This window comes from Lactuca saligna, chromosome 5 (assembly GCF_052625555.1).
Source record: "Lactuca saligna cultivar CGN05327 chromosome 5, ASM5262555v1, whole genome shotgun sequence".
NCBI lineage: Eukaryota > Viridiplantae > Streptophyta > Magnoliopsida > Asterales > Asteraceae > Lactuca > Lactuca saligna.
Window position 1 is genome coordinate 207600798 of NC_136421.1, and position 25402 is coordinate 207626199.

Sequence of the window (25402 nt, forward strand, 5' to 3'; positions counted from 1 at the left end):
GGGGGAACATACTCATCATGAAACATGGTGGTGAACCTCTCCCAGGTCACCGCAGCAAGCTCTACTGGAGAATAGTGTGTTGTCGTGAACTTCCACCAATCCTTCGCCCCTAGGCGAAGCTGGTTCAGCGCAAATCGAACCCTCAAGTGCTCCGGGCATGAGCATGTGTAGAAACAACCCTCAATATCAGACACCCATCTCATCGCTACAATTGGATCATGCGTCCCATCAAACTCTGGTGGTTTCGTGTTGTTGAACTCTCGGAACAGCAACGCATCACCACCCTACGGCCTCGCAGCAGCAATAGCTGCGGTGGCCGCTGCAACAACAGTCTCAGAAAGAGCAGCATAACGCTCGTCAAAAGTCTCAATTAGCATGGTCTTAATAGACCCGAACATCCCTGGTATCTCTACCCTGATGGCCGCAGCCACCTCCTCATGGATGATCCGATGGATCTCCTCATCACTAGTCCCACTGCTCTCTGGCATAAGACGTGCCCTCACCATGATCTACCTCTGAAATGCAACATACGATATATTAGAAATTCACTCGAGTATACTCGCACTCGATAACTCATCCCTCCTTGATCCCTGACATCCCAAAGATTCTTACTTGGACTGTATACCGCCCCGGTGTTTTCAGTAGTACGGGCCTAATACTACCATCCGCACCGTATCAGTATACACCCCAAGTCCTCCTCTTCGGATCCCAAATCCCAAGTACTCTACTATGCATAATCCACTCTCTAACAGATCTCTCATAAGCTCCTCGCTGCTACCTACTCACTCACAAGCATCTCATAGCAGCTCACCTCTCCCTAGGCTAAGGCATCACAAATCAGGCCACTCTAGTCCTATTAGGAATACCTAGACCACTCTAGCAAGAGAATACATCATATCAATCTCATAAACATATAATATAAGGGTATTTTCGGTTGTCACCGTTCAAGCGCTGACTGATCGTACACACGTTTCTGCTCTGTGTTTCTCTAAAATCTTTTACACCTTTTAGAAAATTTGGTTCTCTTTTGAAAATATTTTTCCAAATCCTCAGTTTGAGTTCAAATACCCCCGAAGGTGTACCCGAATCCCTCAAACCAAGGCTCTGATACCAACTTGTAACACCGTAAATTTCCAAACAATTTTTTACATTTATAAAAACATAATTCATTTGTAAATCATAAAAACATCACTGCTTGAAACTCAATTTATAACATATAAAATTATCCCAAGATCTCGTATCATAAAAATCCAGTGTGTGTACTGATCAAGCCGGTGTCTTCCCGCGATCCTCACTAGTACCTGAAACACATAACACAAAACATTGTTAGCACAAAGCTTAGTGAGTTCTCCAAAATACCACATATAACACATATTAGCCACTCGAGGCTATAACTCTGTGGGTCCGTGCACCCAAACTCTGTGAACCCTCAGGTTCTAACTCTGCAAGCATGCACAACATAAATCACATAGAAGAATGCAATGCAACAACAATATATATAAAACACTGTATCACATAACTCTATTTACCTACTCAAGGTAAAGTATAGTGAGAAGACTCACCTCGTGTATCTCGGTAACTCGTAAATCCCTGAAATCACTAGTGCTCGATCTCCCGAGCTATAGTCCTCATATAACACAATACATCTCTAATTAACACTTTCCCAACTAAGGTTGACTAACCCTATCAAGTCAACACCGGTCAACTTTCGTCAATGGTCAACGGTCAACCCCAACTCGCCGAGTCTGCCGTGGACTCGCCGAGTCTCTATAGGACCCGATTCCTTTGAGTCCCTTCTGAATCACCGAGTCACTCACCCAACTCGGTTACACAACCCCTAGTTCGAAATCCCTGAACAACCCGCACCAACTCGTCGAGTCTGCCAATGGACTCGGCGAGTGCATTCCATGCACAACCCCAAACGACCCTCAGATATGTTCCAATAACTCATAGATCCAGTCCTTCCAAGCTTATTTATCATGTAAAGTTCATGTCTTAGCGCTCATATCACACCTAATGACTCATAAATGGTGTTTTGACCTCAAGCACAAAGATCCCAAACCAAAACCTCCATGGATTCATAAAAAGCTTGGACAAAGGGACACTCTAGACCTTCAAGGGTCCAGATCCAGAACCTAACTCGCTTAAGGGACCAAATGGGCACAAGATCTAGCCACAAAAGGGCTCAGTAAACCCTAAATAAACATGAACATCACCTCAAAAGAAAAGGGTTCGAAAATGGTACCTCAAATGTGATTTTCTGGACCTCAAATCTTCAGGAGGTTAACCCTCTCACTTCCTCTTGGCTAAAGCTTCCTTTCCCTTGCTAGACAACACTTCCAAGGTTGATAATGGCTCCTTCTCTCACTCCAAACGCTCAAGTGTACTAGGGTTTCGCTTTGGGGGCTGGTGAGCACAAATGACGGCCATAAGGCCCTTTAAATAGGCCTTAAACCTGAGAAATCAGGGTTTCATTAAACAGCGCGGATTCGCCGAGTCCACCAATGCGACTCGTCGAGTCCGGTCATTAATCCAGATGAGAAATCGCATCTCTACTCGGCGAGTCTACGCACCAACTCGCCAAGTTCTTCCTTAAAACTCAAAATAAAAAGAATAAATATAATACCTGAAATTCCGGATGTTACACCTATCATAAAACATAATAAAATGTACTCTCCCTTCTTCTTAGAATAGAGAAACTTTTATCTTTCTGCTTACTTGATTCTTCTTATCCGTTATGGTATTGATTGAAACTCTTTCAATCAATTCAGAATTACACTTAATCTTATAAGTATAATCATATTTACTAAACCTTTAGTAAATCATGACGAATATCTTTGTCACTCTTGTGGTGGACTCGATCAACACACAACTTTGTGTACTCGATCTCCTAGTCCTTCACTTGACACTTTGTCAACGAATTAGTCTAATTTCCAAATATGAAATTTCTCATTCATCATGCAACCAAGTTGCATGATTCCAAGTTTCTGTCCAATTGAAACTTGGGCGATGAGAAACTCTCCCTGTTTGGTAAATTCTTGATATTTCCACAAATAACATAATCCATTATTGCTAATAACTGAAACATTTAAACATCAATTTTCCATACACGCCATTGCAAGGATAAATAAATAATATAAAATCAAAATTTATTTTATTGCGAAAAAATTTGTCCTTACAATGCAATTCAATTAAAAACTATGTTAATACATATTTCTTAGCAATCTATTCTAACTCTAAGTAGTAGCTCAAGAATCCAATCTTCAAGCAATGCGATCGAAATCCATTTCTTCATGATTAGATTCTACTCACTTATTTCCTTAAGCTTCCTCTCTTTTCTTTGATCCTACAAAACATCAATTGTAATCTTATCACATCATGTATTAAGAATCTAGAATAGGAGCTTAAAAGAGTTAGTTAATGGATTTTAACTAAAGTAGAGCCATACGTTTTGACTCTCCCATCTCTTAGATCTCTTAGGTAAATAGGACAGCTTCGTCTCCAATGCCCCTTCTCTTGGCAATAAAAGCAAATTGACTCTTTTGGAACAACACATGGAACTACTTCAGACTTTGCCTTTGTCTTATGATCAAACTTTTCGATCATGGCATGCCTTTCGTTGCCATTGCCTATATCCATAGAGGTCTGGAAGGCAGATTCACCAATCAACTTTGCTTTTCCAGTGTGCCAAACCATTGCTGATTTCAGCAACAATAAGCATGTTGGTGAGATCTATAAGGGTCACGTCGTGGTTCATCATATAGAACTCTCTTACGAACTCACTATATGAGTTAGTAAGCGACTGAAGAACCCAGTCAACAACCAACTCCTCATAGACAATGGATTCCAACATTCTTAACCTATCAATGTGCGACTTCATCTCTAGGACGTGTGCACACACCGGCATTCCTTCTTCATGTTTACTTGCCAAAAGGGCTTGAGTGAGCTTGAACTTTTCAAGCCTTCAAACTTGTGGGTTATGGAGAATAATTGGAGGAGGTGGAGGAAGTGAAGCATGATCTCTTGTTCCTCGATCGAATAGTGGAATATCATCTTCATGTGGAAAGCTTGTTCCACGGGATTTTGAAAGACCATAGTTGTTGTATTTTGACATCTACAAAATGGGAGAAAATAAATTCAAGTTAGTTGATTGATTGATTCCTTAATAAATCACTAAATGAGAAACTAAGGCTAGGACCCAACACAATATTCCACAACTTGGGAGAGGGATGTCGTAACCCAAATTGCAATACATTTGAAGGTAAGTGAATGACGATTCACTAATTTTCCACCATGAAAAACGAAAAAAAGATTAAGTTTTAAACGTTTTGAAAAATCCTAGATCCTTTGAGATTCATTGAACTTTTCAATGATGTGTTTAAATCTCGATATGCCCCTCGATTTGTGACTCTCATGCCGAGGATCACAAAAAAGGGTGTGAATAACCATGCAAACTTACATGGTGCCCCCACATGTTACAGTCACCTATTCGATGTGTCGGTTAACCACACACGCTCCACCGAATTATGACAAACATTGAGTCAGCCTTTGCTACCTTTGCTTAGAACCATTTAGTGTGCGGTTAACCACACACGCTCCACTAACGTCTTCGCAAGGGTACAAAGTGTAATTTCATGGAATTGCATCAATTCACTTTTGCCTAAAGTAACTAAGATTGAGAATTTGTAAAAACATTTAGTTACTTTTGTACTTCATTATACTTATAATGGAAGGTTTCTGTCCTATCCTACCCGTTCGGCTAACGACCCTCCACTAGTCAAGAATGCGGTGGGTAAGAGTGGATACCTATTCAATCGCCATTTTATAGGCAATTTCCTTAAACACCCCTTATAGACCAGCTTTGTGAATGAGGCCTACTAACAGTAAGACTGACTTTTACTTATACATATATATAATATTAGACTTTCAATGTTATATATAGTATAGGGTGTATTTTACACTTTTAAAATACTAGGTGGTCAAATTTAATAATTATACTTTTAATTTAATTAAATTGTAAACCAAAACTTTATGGATTTATTAAATCTCTTTTAATTATACACTTTAATTAATTAATAAAACCATAAGGGTGTGAATTGAACTTTTCAAAACAATACTAGGGTTTTAGAATTTAACATTTCTAAATTAAACTTTTAATCAACTTTTAAATTCCAAAACTTGAGGGCAAGTTTTGAAACATTTCAAAACATTAGGGTTTAACTTATTTAAATTTCAAAAACAAAACTTTTAAGTTCAAATTTAAACTATAAAACCTAATGGGGTTAATTTGAAACTTTTCCAAACTTTATCAAGAATATTCTAGATCACATAATTCAAATAAGGCAATTAACAATTAATTAGTGGTTATCTAATTAGACCTAGTTCAAATTCTTGCAAGATAATGATCAAATAATTCAAATAATTTAACATTTATCAAATAAGGTAACAATTAGCTAATTAGATGACCAAAATCTTTTATTTTGACAAAGATAATCATAAGGAATTAATAAAATTCGTATTTTATTAATTTTAAACAATTATGGAAATTATCCTAAGTCAAAATATGCAAAAATCCTGAAATCTGCTCTAACTGACGCTCGAACTCGCCGAGTTCCTCTATGGACTCGCCGAGTTGGAGCGACTCGCCAAGTCCACATTGGAACTCGCCGAGTTCATCAGTCAGGGGGCCAAAAAATCGATTTTTTTAAGCTTGAACAAATAAACAAGGCATCAATACAATAGAAACCAATCAAGTCTCTGATACCACTGATGGGTTTTAGCCATAAGAACATCCTATGTGCTCATGCAAACACTAATGCTTGGATCTAGGTTTCTCTATTGTACATGCAATTCATCCAAGACTTTAAACCCTAGATCTAGCATACAATTAATCATATTAACATATAAATGGGGTTTAGATTTTACCTTGATTGTTATGTAGCAATAACAATCTCAAATCCTCCTGGTAATGGCTTTAGAAAGCTTACAGTTACAAGTGTCACTCCTCTAATGGCTCACAAACACCAAGAGCAAGAGGATGAAGAATGAGAAGAGAGGAGGTTGCCCAAAACGTCCAGAAACCCTGGTGGAACTCTTAGCCACGTTTTTGGGGCTTAAGGGTACTATATATACATGTAGGCTATTAGGGTTTTTAACTAGGAAACCCTAATCTGACTGCTTAAGCCCTAAGCAGCCTATGAACCCTTTTAGAATATCCCTTGGACAATTTCTGATGGGTTTCCCCATAGAATTCGTCCAACCTATTATTCCAAGGTGATCCATAGCCCAAATGCAATTATCTTATAATTACAGCTCCAGTCCCTTAAGTTTAATTAATCTCTTTTAGCCACAAAATTGATTATCAATTAATTCTTGACTAATATTAATTAAACAATATGATTTCTCCTATAATATATTATTCTCATAATATATTAATAAATCATAATTAATCCTCTCTCTCCATAATTCATCCTATCAAGTTGCTTTGGTGAAGGCAACCCAAAAGGACCATGCACCATCGGATTAAGTACATACCAAAATAGTTATGGACTTAGACACTAATCCAACAGTACTCACTATCCAGGGATGAGACTCCTCACAAGTTTGGGTACGCCCAACGTACTCGAACAAAAGGAACTTTTCCATTAAAGTGCTTAATGTCTTAATCCCTTTCATCCAATACTTAAGTCTAGTCCCACAACAACATTCTAAGTCATAAAGTTTCCATCTTTATGACTTTCCATGTCTGGAAAAGGTCCAGACGCCAAAAACCTTAACTTATTAATCCATTAAGACATCATGAGACTTTCATGGAAGGAATAAAAGGATAAAGATCACATTTTTATGGATCCTAAAAGCTCCATAATGGATAAAGTTTCCAACTTTATCCATTAGAATTGTTCAAACCATCAAGATCTTGCCTTTAAGTATCAAAGGGGCCAAAAATGCATATTTTTCAACTTAATCCATGAAGTCCAAGTCTCCAACCTTCATATCTGAATCACATTGATGTTTAGATGGATAAAGTTTTCAAGTTTATCAATAATAAGGTTACAAACTTTCAAGATCTAAAATTTATGCACTAAAATGACTAAAAGCTCATAACATCCAAAACTAGCTAGATCTAACAAATGCATCATCAAGATTTAAACTTTATACCTCTAGAAGATAGATCAAGGTGAACAATGTCTGGATCTACAAGCTCCAATGCAACCAACACTTCTTCATTGAGTTCCTTCTTCTACAAGGTGCACCAAGAACATTCCAAAGCACTTAAAAACACCTTCTTTTTGCTCACAAGGCTCCATATAGGGTTAGGGTTACCAAGAGGGTGTTAGAGAGGTAAAGGCTGAGAATGTAATGGATTTAGGGAGTTAAGGAGCTTAAATATGGATCAAACCACGAAAATAGGGTTTGAGCATTGATCGCATACACCTAACGTACTCAATTTACACCTAGCGTACTCAAGCATACTCCGTACGCTCAATGTACTCAATTTACGCCCAACGTAATAGACTAGGCCCAAAACCTTCATAACTTCAAACGGTCACAACTTCGTTGTCACAACTCCGTTTTCGACGATCTTTATATCCATGGAAATATATTGAGGAGCTTTACAACCCTATCTAATTAATTTTGACTTCACACATCGAACTAAATTCCATAATCCATAAAAGGAGTCTGATACACTACCTTCTCATTTTACCCTTTGACTCCAAAACACAAACCAAACTATTGGATCACATAGTTACATTACCCACATCCAAATGGACCTACACCTCTCTTCCCCGAAAGCCTGAAGCCTTATCCAAATGGGCCTAAACTTCTCTTCCCCCAAAGACGGAAGCCTTATGATACTTGATCTTCGGGTTACATGCCCGAATTGTAAAACGACTCGAAACAGGGTGCTACAGTTAGGCAAGGCCTACTATGTGAGCTGGGCGAGGCCCGTATGGTTATGTGGTATTTTTGGGAACCCACTAAGCTTTATGCTTACAGTTTCATGTTTTAAACATTTCAGGTATTTATGGTTCATAGGGAAGGGCCTGACTTTATCGCAGTGCATCCCTTGAAGTTTTATTTCTGCATTGTTGATTTATGATTTTACTTTGATGTTGGAGAACACATTACACTCTGATTGTCTTTTGAACAAATGGTTGAATGGTTTTGATGATTGAAAAACGATTTTTTACTTGGTATTTTTTGGACAGTACACCATAATAAACACCAACTGAATAAAAGTTTCAAGATATCTGTAGAAATGTTACAAAGATGAACATGGTGTATAACAACCTAAAAATCCAAAGGAAAAACAGACAAAGTGATGAAGAAATTATCTGAGAGACGTATCAATTATTTCGCAAGGACAACAATGGAATGCCATCCAAATAAAATGACACTTAGAATATTTTAACATGTGGTATGATGGAAAGATATACAAAAGAAAAGTATTGATGTTTGTATTTTATTTACTTACTAGGCGTGAGACCCGTGTGCTACACGATTTGATTAAAAAAACAATTATATATAAAAATATGAATATTAAATTATTTTTTTAAAGAAAACATTAAATATCAAAGTGTAAACATTAAAAAATTTTAAAGTGAAATTTCAAAATATATACAAACAAAATTAGGAATAAATAAATAATTCAATTTATAGTAATAAAACAAATTACATAAAAATAATTATATTTTTTTCCATATAACCATTTTTTTAGTTTCTTAATGAAAATCAATACTGTTTGATTATTTTTTTTATATGTAGACCATTTTGTCTAAAATAATAATTAATTTTGAAAGAAAGATATCAATTTTGAATTATGTATATTGAAGGAAAGATATTAAATTTTAAAAACATAAGGAAACAAATTAATGACACATTAATTACTTTCTATAACCTACAAATTAGAATAGTTAATTAAGAAAATAAAAAATTACCATAAAATAACAAGTGTAAATTAATTTATAAGAATTAACCACAAAATTATATATATCAAAATACATGAAAAATGTGACATGTATCAAAAATATTTTCATTTATTAGTATGAATTTTTATAATTTATTTTAACATATTTTATTTTATTTTTAGCTAACCATCATATATATATATATATATATATATATATATATATATATATATATATATATATATATATATATATATATATATATATATATAATTTTATTATTTACATGGGTATCCTCTAACTCTAGTCCTTTGTGTTCTATTAAATTTTTTTGGTTCTTAGTTCCCTAAAAAAAATAATATTTATATAAAATATATTTTAAAAATATAAAATAATAATTACTAGTAGACCTAGGTTTGTGAGCCAAGTGATCAAGCAATTATTGTTGAACCCATTATATCATATGTGAAACCGACTCAATTTGGGCAACAACTAAACAAACTTGGCTCGGTGCCTTCCCTTCGGTCAATTTCACACTTGAGTGTCCCTCTTGCTCTCTTTACATATACCGTGATCGCCTACTCCATTTTTATTGACTTCCATAGACTCGTGTGCTACACAAGAACTACCGGAAATGGCAGAGGTAATCGTTACGATGGAGGTCGGTTCCGATGGTGTTGCTGTGATCACCATATCTAATCCGCCTGTTAACGCCTTAGCTGTCCCAAGTAAGCTTATCGATCCTTTAATTCAATTGTGTTTTCGGGAAATCTCATGAAATAAACACAGTTTATCTCTTCCTTGTATGTAGTTGCTTTAATTCAATCGGTTTCCCTGTAATTTTCCCCAATTAGATCTTACGAAAGAGATTACTTCGTTGTGGATTTTTAGTTGTTTCTTCACTTTAATCTCATATCCATGATTAAATGTTTATTTTGGTTTGATTTTCCTTTCCCTTAAGTTCTCGGCGGGCTGAAGGAGAAATTTGCAGAGGCTATGAGGAGAGATGATGTAAAAGCGATCGTTTTGACTGGTAATCTCTTGAATCCATTTTTTATTTAAATTTAATTGATCTATGTAGGGTCTATTCGGTAAAGCCCAACAAACAAAGTCACCAGTAATTTCTTAGAATCCAACTTCCCTTTACATTGATTTGGACACTTTTTCGATTTAGTCTCTTTTGTAGAACGCAAACGATTAGGGTTTAATACCGAATAACAACATGATTAAATAATATCTTAATACACGATCATGTTATATCTATCGACGTAATTTTTGTTACTAATTCTTCACTAGAATCTTTGCACTTGTAGTTCTTTCAGAATAATGTTTTCTATCCATTACTTCTGGTTTACAAGAAGCATATATTTACTAAATTTGTAGTCAAACTAGTACGACTCCATGACTTAATTTCATCTCTCTTACTTTATCAAGGCATTTACAAGGAACATATATTTACTAAATTTATAGTCAAACTTGTACAACTCCATGACTTAATTTCATTTCTCTTACTTTATGAAGGAAAAAATGGAAGATTTTCTGGTGGATTTGACATCAATGTTTTTCAAAAAGTTCACAAGACAGGTATGACATCATTATCCATCATCTATGCAAGAAGCTACTAATCTATTCTGTTCCTCAAATCCATGTTGAAACTTTAACAATTGTCATTACAGGAGACATTTCTCAACTACCTGATGTATCTGTTGCCCTTGTCACCAACACAATTGAAGGTTTTATTTTCAATCTATCTTATAGTTTTTGTGTTAAGGTCTACATTTGTTGACACTATTTATTTATTTTTTCTTTTTTGGGTACACCTAGATGCCAAGAAACCCATAGTTGCTGCTGTACAAGGACTTGCACTTGGGGGTGGCTTAGAACTTGCAATGGTTTGTAGTTTTTATGAGTCAAATTATTTTAAAAAAAATTAGTTATTGAAAATGTGTTTTAATGTATTTGATTAATGTAGGGATGCCATGCGCGTGTTGCAGCTCCAAGAGCTCAACTTGGTTTACCTGAACTCTCTCTTGGAGTTATGCCAGGCTTTGGAGGTATGTCTGAATAAATCATGTTTAAAAATATCTGAGAAATTCAAAACACATTTGAGGAAAAAGGAAAAGGAAAAAAAATAAAGGAGGGGATGAGGGCAAAGTTGTAAAAAGGTTGAAACTTGACATGAAAAGCCTTCTTTTTCTAACTTTCTTTGTTAAGTCATTCTTTTTTTTGCATCAAGTCAAAAAGAAATACATGTTTCTTTTTTCCCCTATTAAGTCCTGTATGGATAAAATAAAACACTGTATATGTAAAGACAGATTCTTTTTTAGACTAAATCAGTTATCCGAACCTGATTAAATGACCATTTTACCCTTTCTGTTTAGAAACGATGGTAAATAACAACACAACACTTTAGTTAATATGATTATACAAACGGGATTTCACTAAATAATGGAAAAATATGGTTTTCCAGGTACTCAAAGACTTCCTAGGCTTTTGGGATTATCAAAGGCAATTGATATGATGTTGGTAAGCACATCTCTCCTGTCTCCTTGAATACTATTTAGTATTTAGTATTTTACTGATTATGAATATTTAAACAAATTGGTGATATTAATTTATGAGTCTTGTTTGTAGACATCTAAACCAATACTCTCTGAGGAAGGGGAAAAGTTAGGTCTAATTGATGCTATTGTCCCTCCTCAAGAATTGTTGAAAGTGGCTAAGAAATGGGCTTTAGACATTGCTGAGGCCCGCAAACCATGGGCCCGATCTCTTCATCGTACAGACAAAATCGGGTCCCTTTCAGAAGCACGTGAGATTATTAAAGCTGCTAGACAACATGTCAAACGTACATTTCCCAATTTGCCCCAACATCAAGCTTGCCTTGATGTGATTGAGGAAGGTATTGTTCATGGAGGGTATGCAGGCGTTTTAAAGGTATTTTTATTACTTCTTTTTTGTGTAACTGATAAATGATTTGATACTAGTTGTTACTTATATACCCTTATTTTTTATCTTAGAGTAAATTACAAAAATGGTCCTTGTACTTTCTGATTAAAAAATTACCTTGTATAGTCAAAACTTGAAACCCTTTTCAACGTTGATTCTTTTTTCAAGGTTTTGGTCCCCTGAAATAAGGACCAAAATTGAAGAAAGATTTCATTTTTGGACTAAACACGGTTAAATCAGAAATCACAGGGACCATTTTTGTAATTAACTTGTCTATCAATTACTCAGGAGGTGAAGGAATTCAATGAGCTTGTTGTTTCAGACACATCGAAAGGTCTTGTTCATATATTCTTTGCACAACGTGCAATCTCAAAGGTAATTTAAACCTTTTTCTCTTATTTTTGTTTTCTGAAATATCTAAAATTCTACAAAATCTAAACTTGGTTTTCTATAATTTTATATTTACAGGTACCTAAAGTCACTGATGTTGGTCTAAAGCCAAGAAGTGTGAAGAAAGTTGCTGTGATTGGTGGAGGTTTAATGGGGTCTGGAATAGCAACTGCCCTTATCCTTGGTAATATAAAAGTTGTTCTCAAGGAAGTCAACTCTCAGTATCTTCAAAAAGGAATAAACACAATACAAGGTAGTTACTAGTTAGTTATCTCTTATATTTTGTAGCCATTTTATTTATTATGTGACTTATTGGTTATTATAATATTTGATGACTTTTTCAGCAAATGTTAAAGGATTGGTTGCAAGGAAGAAGCTACCACAAGCTCAAGGTGAAAAGGCTTTGTCTTTGGTTAATGGGGTATTGGATTACTCACAGTTTAAAGATGTAGATATGGTTATAGAGGTATGATCTTTCAAAAAACATAAAATGTGAACATTATACAAGACATAATTTGATAACTCTGTTTCTGAATGCAGGCTGTAATTGAGAACATTCCATTGAAGCAAAAAATCTTCAGTGAAATTGAAAACATTTGTCCTCCTCATTGCATTTTAGCAACCAACACATCCACCATTGACCTCAATTTAATCGGAGAAAAAATCAAATCTCAAGATCGAGTTATTGGGGCGCATTTCTTCAGGTTAAACAAAATAATCCACATCTAATAATTTCTTTTTTTTATTTATTTTATTAAATGAAATGATTACAGTCCAGCTCATGTGATGCCGCTACTGGAGATAGTTAGAACAGAAAAGACATCAGCACAAGTGATTCTTGACCTAATGGCAGTTGGAAAAGTCATAAAAAAAGCTCCTGTTGTTGTGGGGAATTGTACAGGTTTTGCTGTGAATCGGACGTTTTTTCCATACACACAGGGTGCGCATGTTTTGCTTCATTTGGGTGTCGATTTGTTTAGAATTGACAGATTGATCACTAGCTTTGGACTCCCCATGGGACCCTTCCAGTAAGTTCGATTTTCAAAAAAAAAAAAAAAAAAAAAAAAAAAAAAAATCGAAAACGTGTTATGTGATAATTAATTAATTTTGTGATTTTAGGCTTCAGGATTTAGCGGGATATGGTGTCGCAGTTGCGGTAGGTAAAGAGTTCGCAAACGCTTTTCCTGATCGTACATTCCGCTCACCGATAATTGATCTTCTAATTAAAAGCGGACGAAATGGTAATTAACTAATTTGGTAATTTGGTAATTTTATTTTTCCAATCGTTTTTTATTCTTTAATTTAACAAGAGACGATGCTATATGTATTTATTATCATTAGGTAAAAATAACGGAAAAGGGTATTACCTTTATGAGAAGGGTAGCAAGCCAAAACCCGATCCACAGGTGTTTCAGATCATAGAAGAAGCTAAAAGACTAGTCAACATCATGCCCTCGGGAAAGGTAGTGTGTTTTTTTTTTTTTTAATTGAAAATTGAAAATTGAAAATTGAGAAATGGAAATTGGGAAATCAGGCAATAAATGTAACGGATAAGGAAATAGTGGAGATGATATTGTTCCCTGTGGTGAATGAGGCGTGTCGTGTTCTTGAGGAAGGAGTTGTGGTTCGAGCATCTGATCTTGATGTTGCATCTGTTCTTGGGATGAGTTTTCCATCTTATCGGTTAGTATCCTAATCATCATTATTTTCATCAAAACTTCAAACATGAACCAGTTGTTGATTTGATTAATGTTTGTTGATTGCAGTGGTGGGATTGTGTTTTGGGGAGATTTAGTTGGGGCGAAGCATATATACGCAAGTCTCAAGAAATGGTCTGAGAAATACAGCCACTTTTATAAGCCTTCGAAATTTCTTGAAGAAAGAGCCAATAACGGGGTCCCACTGGTGAGAAACAACACCAAACAATTTTTTATTATAATGTATAAAATTGAGATGTTTATGTGTTTGTTGCTTTTGCAGAGTGCTCCGTTGTCAGCAAGTTCAAGGGCTCGTCTCTAGGAAATGGAAATCTCGATCCTACTTTGTTAAATGATAAAACTAGTCTTGTTGTGAAAAATAAGGTTCAACCTTTTTTTTTTTTTGGTTTTGGAAATTGGAAGTTGAATTATTGAGGTGGGGTTTGGTTTTAAGGAATATGAATGAAGGAATGATGTTTAAATATAAAGGATTTATATGCAAACCTAAGGGAGGTTATGGATTATAGTTCATAATTAAAGTCTCATGTAGCTTGCTTTTCAGTTGCCAACATTAGCAAAAGACTCTTCAAAAGTAACCATTTTTTTTGTTTTACTATTTCCCATTCAATATTGAAAGTAGGGTTTATGAAGGGAATATATATATATATATATATATATATATATATATATATATATATATATATATATATATATATATATATATATAAGCTGAGTTTCTCCAAAATACCCCATATTATACATACATAACAGTCAAAACATAATTGAGTCTATTGCACCCCCATTCGATCTCTTTCAACTGATACTAGGTCTATTTCACTCATTTCGGTCTCTTTCAACCCGTACTGGGTATATTTTGACTCTTTTGGACACTTTCAAATGGACAGTCGTATCAACAAAAGTCACAAAGACAACAAGCACATATATGCATAACAATAAGTGTCACAAAAACATTTATCATCCTACAAAAGTAATCCAGTGGGTTGGCATTGGTGCCTTCGACCCACGAGTATAGTAAAGGAACTCACCCAACAATGATGATCAACTGTTGCTGCTATACTGCTAACAAGACAAGTGCTACACCACACCTAGATAAGCGTACAAGGTAAAACTTTAGTTTACCTTCCAAAGCTAAGGGTTAGCCAAGAGGTGTGTGTTCGAATCGAGTTTAGAAAACAAAATCAAGAACAGAAAACATTAAGAACACGATTGTAAATAATATATGTTTGGCTCCTTGATGTGTTTGAATGAGTACAAAAATTCAAGAGAGAGAATAAGAACAAAAGTGCCAAAAAGCTTCTCTCTACTTCTATACTAACTCTATTTATAGAGTAGTACAGACGCTCAAAAAGTATGCAAGGACTAGACGTTAGACACCAACATAAAAATGCTTTGCAAAATACATACATTTGGAACAAGAGTGTCGAAATCACGTCATCAGCTTCATGGTCTGGAGAAGTACCCTGTGAATTTCCATATACCAAAGAATAGTCTTGCGAATTCCAGCCTTGTCTACAACATCATTTTTCTTGCAATTATTGATTCGAACTAGAAGGCTTGTATATTGGACATTCGTGTACCTCTCAACATCATCCACTCGGAACAAAAACCTTTTCATCTTCTGATTCTTGTTCTTGCCACGAAACACTACCCCCAGAAGCTAATGAACAATTTCTCCATCTTCATATTTGTCAATATTAATCTTCCCCTTAAGCAATGATTGGGGAACTTTCGATGCCTTGTTGATGGCCATGACAAGCTCGATATTAGTGATTGCGAGGCAATCATAGTAACTATCAATGAATACTTTGATATGAGCAAAGCCGATGAGAAAATCATCCTTACTATTCTCAGGTAGTTTCGTTACATCCACATTGCTTAGAATCGACATCTGTGACCAAGTCGCTCAAGTTCATCAATGGGAATTCGGCAACTGAAAACTCACATACTACATTGTTTGACCTTACTACAACATAGAGAAAATTTTGAAGAATTCCTTCAAACAAGTTTTCTCGAGAGATTGACATCACTTTGATGATCTTCATAGAAGACCAAATCTCCTCTTTGCTTTTGACCAATACTGCATGAAATTTCATTTTCAGTCGTTTATATTCTTCTTTGTCGATGAACCGATCAACCAATTTGTACTAAGAAGAGACGTATGTCATTGATTTATAGGGAAATTGAGTTGGTTGAAGTCAGAGTTTTCAAAATCATAACTCTTCTTTGGAACCTTGTGAAAATATTCCATTTCCCCTATTTACACAACTTGCTCAATAGTTTCATAGCACTAGAGCTTATTAGGATCTCCCTTGTGCAAGCCTGGAGGATCATTCTGTCTTTGCCTCAAAATACTATTGATCTGTGTTTGTCTTTCGATCTCCATCTTTAATTTCTTCTTCTTTTCTTCTTCAGACAAAGTTATCTTAACACCTTTCCCTTTATCCCCTTGACTTTCTTTTGAAGGAGGTGGTTTAGAACTTGATACCAAACCTCCAACACTTTCGCCAATAACAATCCCTTTTAATATAGGTCTTGTTGTTGTAGTTGTAAAAGTTGTTATCAAAGAAACTGGAAGTGAAGTGGATATTTGTGTAGAAATAACCTTCCCAACAACTGCACCCTTATCAACAACTTTTGAAGATCCAACTCCTCTGCATCCTTTTTCTCCCCCTTGTGGCACTTGCTTCGCTGGTGGAGCATTTGTTAGTAAAATAAGAACCAACTCAAGGATGGGAGCCAGTTCCTTTTTGAGATTTGCTTCAATAGACGAAATCATATGAGTGCTTGCTTCTTGGGAAACAGATGATTGGTTTGAAAGAGATGCTTGCAAAACTGATTCCTTGATGCTGCTTAACAATTCCTCCAATTTTTCAAAGACTTTAGAATTTGATTATGTCTTCGCATCAAACTTAGTTGAATAAACATAATTGTACTTAACTAACTTGGAAATTGCATCAGCAACTATATCAACTTTGCCATGAGGAACATAATGACTTTTCTCTAACTTCTCAAATTATTTTGCCATCACGTCTTTAAGATCATTCATCTTAAGATCAATAGACTCTTTATCGTTTTCACTTGGTCAACAAAAATTTCATGGCGTTCTTTCGCAACAGCGCGAAGCTTTTTAATCTCATATTCAAAATTTTCAGCATGAATTTTCAACCATTCAGCTTGTTGCTTTTCAACGTTTTCCATCATACTCCTTAGAGGACTCTCTTATGACTTTAACAAATACTCCACTTCAACCCCAGACACATAATTTCAACCCCTAGTGTCTTCCTATATCTGTAACAAAGACTTTAGTTTGTTGTTGAGGATCTTGAAGTGTTTACCTGCCATGAGCATGTTGTCAGGAACATTATCCGCCTCAGGATCAAATTCCAAGTCAGCAAAAGAAACTATTATATCATCGTCATTGGGTTCGTCGTCTTGAACTATCTTTTCTACTTATGTGGATTGAGAAGAGAAAAGAGTAGTGATTGGTTCATGCATGATTGTGGAAAATGTTAGTAAGATAGTTGAGATAGGAAGTGATGATGGGATAGGAGAAGAGAATGGTGGTAATGAAGTTGAAGTATCAATAATTGTGGTTTTGATGGTAGAAGAAAGAATGATCGATGTAGGAACTATTGATGTTTCAGGATGTGAAGTACCAAAGCCTTCATTGTTCATCACCCCTTCACACATGGTGACATTTGTGCTCGTATCAAATACGCGCACAAGGATGCCTGAGCGAACTTCCTCCGTGTAGAACTCGGTTTGCGAAACCTCGGGTGGTATGACTATTGTCTTCGCGTGGATGGAAGTAGATGTAGGATCACTCAAATTGGTGTTTGTATCCGTATTAGATACGTGTACATTGACACCAAGACTTCCACTCTCCTCGAAAATCGACTGAACTGGAGAATCCCTTTGAGGCGACCCAAAACCAGTATCATCTATGCAAATATCAGAGCATTCGGTATCACTACCATACTCTGATTCGACAACGACTTTATCAAGCAGGTCTTCAAGTTCTCTCTATTTCTTCTTAAGCTTTTTAACCATCTCATGAGCTTGACGTTTCTTGGAAGTTGGTGAAACAGGAGCAGAAATTTCGCGAACAAGTACACCTCTTCTATTAAGTTGAGGTTTGCGAATTTTGTTTACCCTCTTAGAAGAAGAATGAGTGTGCTGCGATTTGGTAGGGGTTTCAACTTCAACTTCTGGAACAAATAGCCTAACAGGAGAATGTTGAGGCCTTTTAGATGGCTTCTTTATGTGTTTGATATGCCTGTCTTCGAAGGAATGACTTCCTTAGAAACTTCCTTCTCCACATTCTCTTGAACAGGTTTTGAAACTTCTTTCTTTATATGCTCTTTAATAGGTTTTGGTTGTTCAGTCTTCTTCTTTTTCTTTGGTGCTTTTGATGAAACCTCAACCCCCTTTTGCAAAAGAAATCCAACTGTGACATTGGTGTTGATAGATGCCAAATATTGAACCAAAATTGGGTTTGCATGATCAATTTGTCTTAACATCGTGTCTGGAATGCGAGCCACAATAGGAAAAAGAACTGCATCATCAATAACCACTTTAGGAACCTGCAAAGTTGCAAACTCCACCTTCTCATCTTCTGAGGGAACCAAAATCCCTTCCTTTTCATACACATCCCTGAGAATTAAACTCTAGTATCTTGCACATGAAACACCATTCACTATATTGGTGTGTGTGATTGTTGTACCAAACTCTTCCCAAAGTTGAGTAACATAATCAACTTTTAAATCATAATAAATACCAGCAAGCATAGCATAGACCTCCAACTTCACTCTGTCTAACCCTGGACTATAGCCTGTCAAGCATCGTAGTATAATACCAAAGAGAAAACTCCACACATAGGGAAGACAAGATTTGTGAAATTGACTTATCCCAGTAAGAGGTGATTGATGACCAATATCGTTAAACATAAAAAGAACCTGTTCATTTGTAACTTCATAGAAAGGACCTGAGTATGGTAACTTCATAATCTGAGCAAACTGTCACTTGGTGAGCTTTTGTAATTTATTGTTCATCAGTTGGAAAGTTATGATCTTCGTTGTTTTGTTGAAAACCGTCGTTGAACCCGCAAGTGATAACCAGATCATTGGAACAACACATGATAAAAATAAGATAGTTGATAGAATAGAGTGATTTAGGGCTAAAATCAACATCTTCAACTGCTCAGGATATTGACTAACATCGGGTAGAAGATGAAGATTCGAACTCTGAATCTTTAACAACGGCTGAGAAGTCTCTTCTTCATTTGTGGTGTTGGAAGGATCAACATTAGCAGTATGAGTCGCCATTGTTAGGGTTTGTAGAAATTGTTTGAAGACAATAAGCTTTGGAGAAATATAGGGAAAATATGATAAGAGAGCATAAAGTCTTCAAATAATACCACCAATGTCCTTTTATAGCCGACGAACAATTTGAATTTGAACCGGTAACCAATCAGATTCTGCCACGTGTTGCATTGGTTATGGGGCCGATTACTATAAAAGTCGCTACGTCAGAAAAAGTGATTATCACGAGTTCCTAAAATCCCGTGAGATACTGAATTGTTACATCCGCTAAACTTCTCTTTGTCCCCAATAGGATAAGAACTGTCATAAGTTTCGCATTGTAGATCAAGTACAACAGGCCTTCACATTGAGGTTAGGCTCATTCACTTTTGGGATTGTAAAGAGAAATCATATGCCAGACTTTGCGAAATCTAGGTTTTGAATTGGTAATACCCAAAACCTGAAAGATCCCAGTGCAAATGTGTGCTAAAGAATAAATGGGAATCAAATGTAAAATAAATGTGAGATGAGTGATATCAAATAACATTTGATATGAAAGCAGTTAGATCCTAGGCAAAGATCTCTTCATTCGACATCAAGAGAGATGGCAAACTGGTGGTTGTCGAGGCCAACACAAATAATAACCCTAATTATTACACACTAAAATAGTGTATAGTGGTAAAGAGATCGAATCCACGGAGATTGGTTCAATTTATAACTCTATGAAAAATCTCTTTGTAAAGATACTTGTAAAATAACAATAAAAATAAATTGGGGGTTTTTGGTGTTTTGAAATACTTGAAACAAACTAGAATTAACTATGATTTAAATAGACAATTGCAACAAAAATAAGAATTTGATGTAAAATCAATAAGGGAGAGATGGTTGACTTAAAGTTTCCTCACTTTGACTTTTGATGAACATATCATTAGAATCCAATAGTGCAATACTTTGATTTAAATCCTTAATTTGGTTATAGTAATCCAAGGAGCTTGAGATTACCTAGACTTTTCTTAATTGTTGAAATGGCTAGAGAAGCTCATTACAATTTCCTTAGTCAAAGTCACTAATTCCAAATAGCATGTAATTAATGAAAGTCAACTAGCATTAAGAACCAAAAAGTCACCAAATCCAAGAGGAGTCAATTGCTTTCACTACCATGTTGGAGGAAATGTTTTTGATGATTGTGTGAAGCAAAAACAACACAAAAATCACTTGTTGCTTGCTAATTTGAGGATCATTTACTTAATCAAAAAATTAGCCAACTAATCACCACAAACATATTTAAACTCATGAATAAAAACATACTAGTAGTGATAATATGATGAAACACAAAACATTTCCATAAATATTTAAGAACAAGTTCATAGATTCTTCAACATCCAACAAAAGTTCAAAGGACTCAACAAAAAGTCAACCAAGATTTGTTTAGCCAAGCATGACTAAACTCAACTGAACAAAGTTAGATAAGATTGTACCAAACATTTGACAAGATTCAAGAGGAGAAAAGAAGATGTTCTTCAAGTGTTCTTAGCCTCCAAAAGTGCTCCAAACTCCATAGAGAAAGTCTCAAAATAGGACCTCCAAGATAATGCTAAAGAGGCACACCAACCTTCCTAATATAGAGCTCTAAGCAAAATCCCGAGATTCCCCTTGTCAGGAATCCACGCGGGCCGCGGGGAATCTTACGCGGGCCGCGGGTACTGACGGCATTTTTGGGCTTTTTCAAGTTTTGGGCCCCCATAGCTAATCCCTTGGCCCAGTTCGAGTCCAATCAGCTTCTAGCCCATTTTTCTTCAATAGTTCTTCAATTTGAGCCCAATTTGTCTATCCACATCATTCAAAACTTCCGCAAACTCCCAAATATTGATCTTGCATACTCAAGAATTCTCCCGTATCTTTCAAATTTGAAGCTCAATTCTTCCAAGCCTTCAAGCAATTGACAAGTCCACCCCATGAATCACCTTCATAGCCATCAAGCACGAAATCTCCAATTCCTTTCAAGCCCAATCGCCTCCGAAGAGTGCCGCCCTGCTAGTTTCCAAGAAAATCTGCAATAATGCTTAAGAAACTAGAAAGTACCCCGAAATGGTCATAAAAATAACAAAAAGGGAAAATATGCATGGAAGTTAACTAAAATGCGAATGAAATGTACTAAAATAAACTATAAAAAGAAGTAAATAAAATGAAGCTATCACAAGCTGCTTGTGTGGTTTCCCGTGAAGTACAATCGAATACTCATCAATGAGCATCGAAGGGCTTCTTTTTCATAAGGTTTCGTAGGTTGGCACAATTTTGCTCAATACCGCAACTTAAGATAAGTGTGAGTTTATTGAACAAAAGTACTTGGATGACCAAAGTAGTCAAGAAAAAGTAAGGTTAGATAAGATTGGAAGTAACAAGAATGCAAAAAGATATTCATACGGAAATCATATTCCAAAAAAAATTAAGATATAGATCTTGTTGGGCAAAAATGTCTTGGTTATAGAACATTTTGTCAAGATCATGCATGACGAAAGGAATATGATGTTGAATATCGAAAAATGGTACTCAAACAAGTGTTTCATTATAATCTTGAACAATATGTTCACCGTCAATGCCTTAGAAGTAGGGATTGTTGGGTTTCACCATCATCACGGAAAAATGAATCAAGATCATAAACACAGATTGGTGCAATATCTACATTTTGGTTGGTTTCTACAAGAGATGTCGAGGATATGCAGCGATGTGTGTGGTCGTGAAGAAAATGTTGGTGAAAAAGAATTGTTAAAGAAACACATTGTACCTCTGCGAAATATATGGACATTGCAAAAATCTCTTTACTCAGAGTGAGAAGAGAAATGTAGCTCTTTGATTGATGCGAATATATCCTAATTGGGAAGGAACACTCATAATAAGAGATCCATTAAGGCTTTGAACACATAAAGTCATTGAGGCTTAAGGTCAACATACAACAACATGCTTCTAGGGACGCCTAACTAGAATATGAATGTGAAATCATACATATTCCCCTTTTTATATATGATTATTGAGCATTTGCCACCATAACATGTTGTTACAATGAGCCACGAAAAGCTAAACACAATATGCAATACAAACAAATAAATTTTTTTTGGATTTTTGTTTTCTAAAAATAAAGATAAAAATAAGCAAATCTTTTTGTATTTTTTCTTTATTTATTTTTTTTTAATTTTTTGCAAATGAAAGACAAAAATTAAGAAAATCTTTTTGAGTTTTGATTTTGAAATTTAAAGACAAAAGATAATAAAATCTTTTTGGAATTTTTGTTTTGGAAAATTAAAAACAAAAACAAAGTAATATAGTGTTACCAGTGACATTCGATGTAAGAAGTAGCAGCTCCTAAAGACATTATACATCGAACAACTTTTTTCCCCTTAATGCGAAGTGATGTCAGAATGGATTGTTCATTAGAGGTTGAGATTGTTGATGATCGTCATGTGCGAGGGTTCACCAAGGTTGTGTCTTCCCCTGCGTGAGAGCAAGGTTATTGTTGGGATGGATTGGCTGAACCCCAATGCCGCAATGATTGATTGCGAGCAGCAGTTTGTGCGTATTTGAACTCCAAGCGGGGGAGAGTTGGTTATACGGGGAGAGGGTATTTAGCGTGGGCCAGTTCTATGTTCAACAGCTAGGGCCAAATGTTATCTTTAGCAGGGTTGTTCCGGTTTTGTTGCATATGTGATGGATACCCGGGAGAAGGGTAAGGCGACTATGGACGATGTACCGATTATTTGGGAGTACCCAAATGTATTCCCAGAGGATTTGTCTGGGGTGCCTCCGGAGATGCAGGTGGATTTACGGATTGACTTGATTTCTGATGCGGCTCTGATAATCATGGCTCCTTATCGATTCGCACCTCCAGAGATGTAGGAGTTGTCTACCCAGCTGCAGGAACTGTTAGACAATGGATTTATCAAGACGAGTGGTTCACCATAGGGAGCGTCGATCTTGTTCGTGAGGAAAAAGGACGGGTCACATCGGATGTGTTTCAACTGCCAAGAGCTGAATAAGCTAATGGTGAAGAACCGTTACCCAATCCCGAGGATTGACAATTTATTTGACCAGCTTCAGGGTGCATCTTGGGTTTCTAAGATTGATCTGCACTCAAGTTATCATCAGATGAGGGTGAAAGAGGAAGGTATCCAGAAGACGGCCTTCCGGACTCATTATGGTCATTACAAGTTCGTGGTGATGCCCTTCGGGCTCACCAATGCTCCAGCCGCATGTATGGATATCACGAATTGTGTGTGCAGGCCTATGTTGGATCGATATGTGATTGTGTTTATTGATGACATTCTGGTCTATTCCATGACCCAGGAGCAACATGAGGAGCACCTGAGGGAGGTATTGGAGACTTTGAGGAGGGAGAGATTGTATGCGAAGTTCTGCAAGTGCGATTTCTGGTTGCGCGGGGTACAATTTTTGGGGTACCTTCTCAACCAGAACGATATTATGGTCGATTCGGCCAAGGTCAAGGCAGTGATTAGGTGGGAAGTTCCGAGGTCTCCATCTAAGATTCGGAGTTTCCTTGGATTGGCGGGTTATTATCGGAGATTCATTCAGGATTTCTTCAAGATAGCGGTTCCTTTGACTCGGTTAACGAAGAAGACAGTCACGTTTTCGTTGGGGGCGTGAGCAGTAGGCAGCTTTTGAGACCTTGAGACAGAGATTGTGTGAGGCGTCGATTCTAATATTGTCGGAGGGTGTTGAGGATTTTGTGGTATACTGTGATGCGTCTATCACAAGTTTGGGGGTAGTATTGATGTAGCGGGGTCATGTGATTGCTTACGCCTTGAGGCAGTTGAAGCCTCATGAAGCGAATTACCCTACACACAATTTGGATTGGGGGATGTGGTGTTTGCCCTTAATATTTGGCGACACTACCTCTATGGGGTCCGATATACTATCTACACGGATCACAAGAGTCTGAGGTATTTGATGGATCAACCGAATATGAATATGAGGCAGTGCAAATGATTGGATGTTGTGAAAGATTATGATTATGAGATCATTTATCACCCGGGAAAGGCCAACGTGGTGTTGATGATCTCAACCGCAAGGCGGTCGCGACTTGGATCAGGGATAGGTGTTTGAGGATGACAATGATTACCCCACTTTTAGAGTAGAATTGAGAGGCTCGGGTTGAGGCTATGAAGGAAGAGCACCAGAAGAGTGAGCACATAGTGGGATAGGTGGCTTCCTTCGATTATGATAGCGGGGGATATATTGACCCTTCACCGAAGAGTGTGGGTTGCATATTGGGATAGTGTGTGTCAGGTATTGATGGAGGAGGCGCACAATTCGAGATTCTCTATTCATCCCGGAGCGACAAATATGTATATGGATCTCCGGCCCAACTATTGGTGGGCAAAGATGAAGCGATATGTGGCCTGGTATGTGGAGATGTGCTTGACTTGAAGGAAAGTCAAGGCCGAGCATCAGCGACCCCACAACATAATGGAGTCGTTGGATGTTCCCTTTGGAAATGGGAAGAGATTACAATGGATTTTATCACAAAGTTGCCTTGGATGACGTGAGGGGTGGATTCGATATGGGTCATTGTGGATCGATTGACAAACAGTGTGCATTTCATTCTGATTAAAGAGAGTATTTTGGGGGAGAAGATAGTTGAAATTTACTTTCAGGAAGTAGTAACACGGCATGGAGTGCCGGTTTCAGTGGTCTCGAATAGAGATTTTCAGTTCACTTCCAGGTTCGGGAAAAAATTCCACGAGGAGTTAGGCACTCGCATGCACTTCAGCACGACATTCTGTTCGCAGAATGATGGTCAAAGTGAGTGGACTATCCAGACATTAGAGGACATGTTGCGAGCATGTGTTCTGGATTTTGGTGGTCGTTGGGATATGTATCTTCCTTTGGCAGAATTTACGTATAATAACAGTTGGCATGCCATCATTGATCAACCTCCTTTTGAGATGTTGTACGGGAGGAAATGTCGAAGTTCGATATGTTGGGGACAACTCAGTCATGTTGGATTAGTGTCTAAGCTCGTAACTATATTTAGTAAGTACTTGACCCGGTTGTGCATGATCTTTTTGGGTTGCCTTCACCAAAGCAACTTGACTGGAGAAATAATAGAGAAAGAGGTTATTAT

At 36.6% G+C, this 25402-nt stretch overlaps 1 protein-coding gene across 1 annotated transcript; it reads left to right on the forward strand.

The window, feature by feature from the left end:
• Positions 1-9393: 9393 nt before the first annotated feature.
• Positions 9394-14433, forward strand: LOC144998688 (peroxisomal fatty acid beta-oxidation multifunctional protein AIM1-like). Its single transcript, XM_078958422.1, has 18 exons — positions 9394-9637; positions 9871-9942; positions 10431-10493; positions 10586-10642; positions 10734-10801; positions 10882-10963; positions 11380-11435; positions 11544-11846; positions 12147-12233; positions 12327-12501; positions 12593-12714; positions 12789-12952; positions 13022-13276; positions 13368-13489; positions 13590-13711; positions 13783-13931; positions 14015-14153; positions 14229-14433. The coding sequence occupies exons 1-18, from the start codon at positions 9544-9546 to the stop codon at positions 14265-14267; spliced, it is 2169 nt and encodes a 722-aa protein (XP_078814548.1). The 5' UTR covers positions 9394-9543; the 3' UTR covers positions 14268-14433.
• Positions 14434-25402: the final 10969 nt, after the last annotated feature.

Bases quoted from the DNA above. Each gene is read 5' to 3' on its own strand.
- LOC144998688 (XM_078958422.1), top strand. From the start codon at position 9,544: ATGGCAGAGGTAATCGTTACGATGGAGGTCGGTTCCGATGGTGTTGCT. The intron at 9,638-9,870 runs GTAAGCTTATCG...CTTTCCCTTAAG, and splicing joins TAACGCCTTAGCTGTCCCAA to TTCTCGGCGGGCTGAAGGAG. The intron at 10,964-11,379 runs GTATGTCTGAAT...ATGGTTTTCCAG, and splicing joins AGTTATGCCAGGCTTTGGAG to GTACTCAAAGACTTCCTAGG.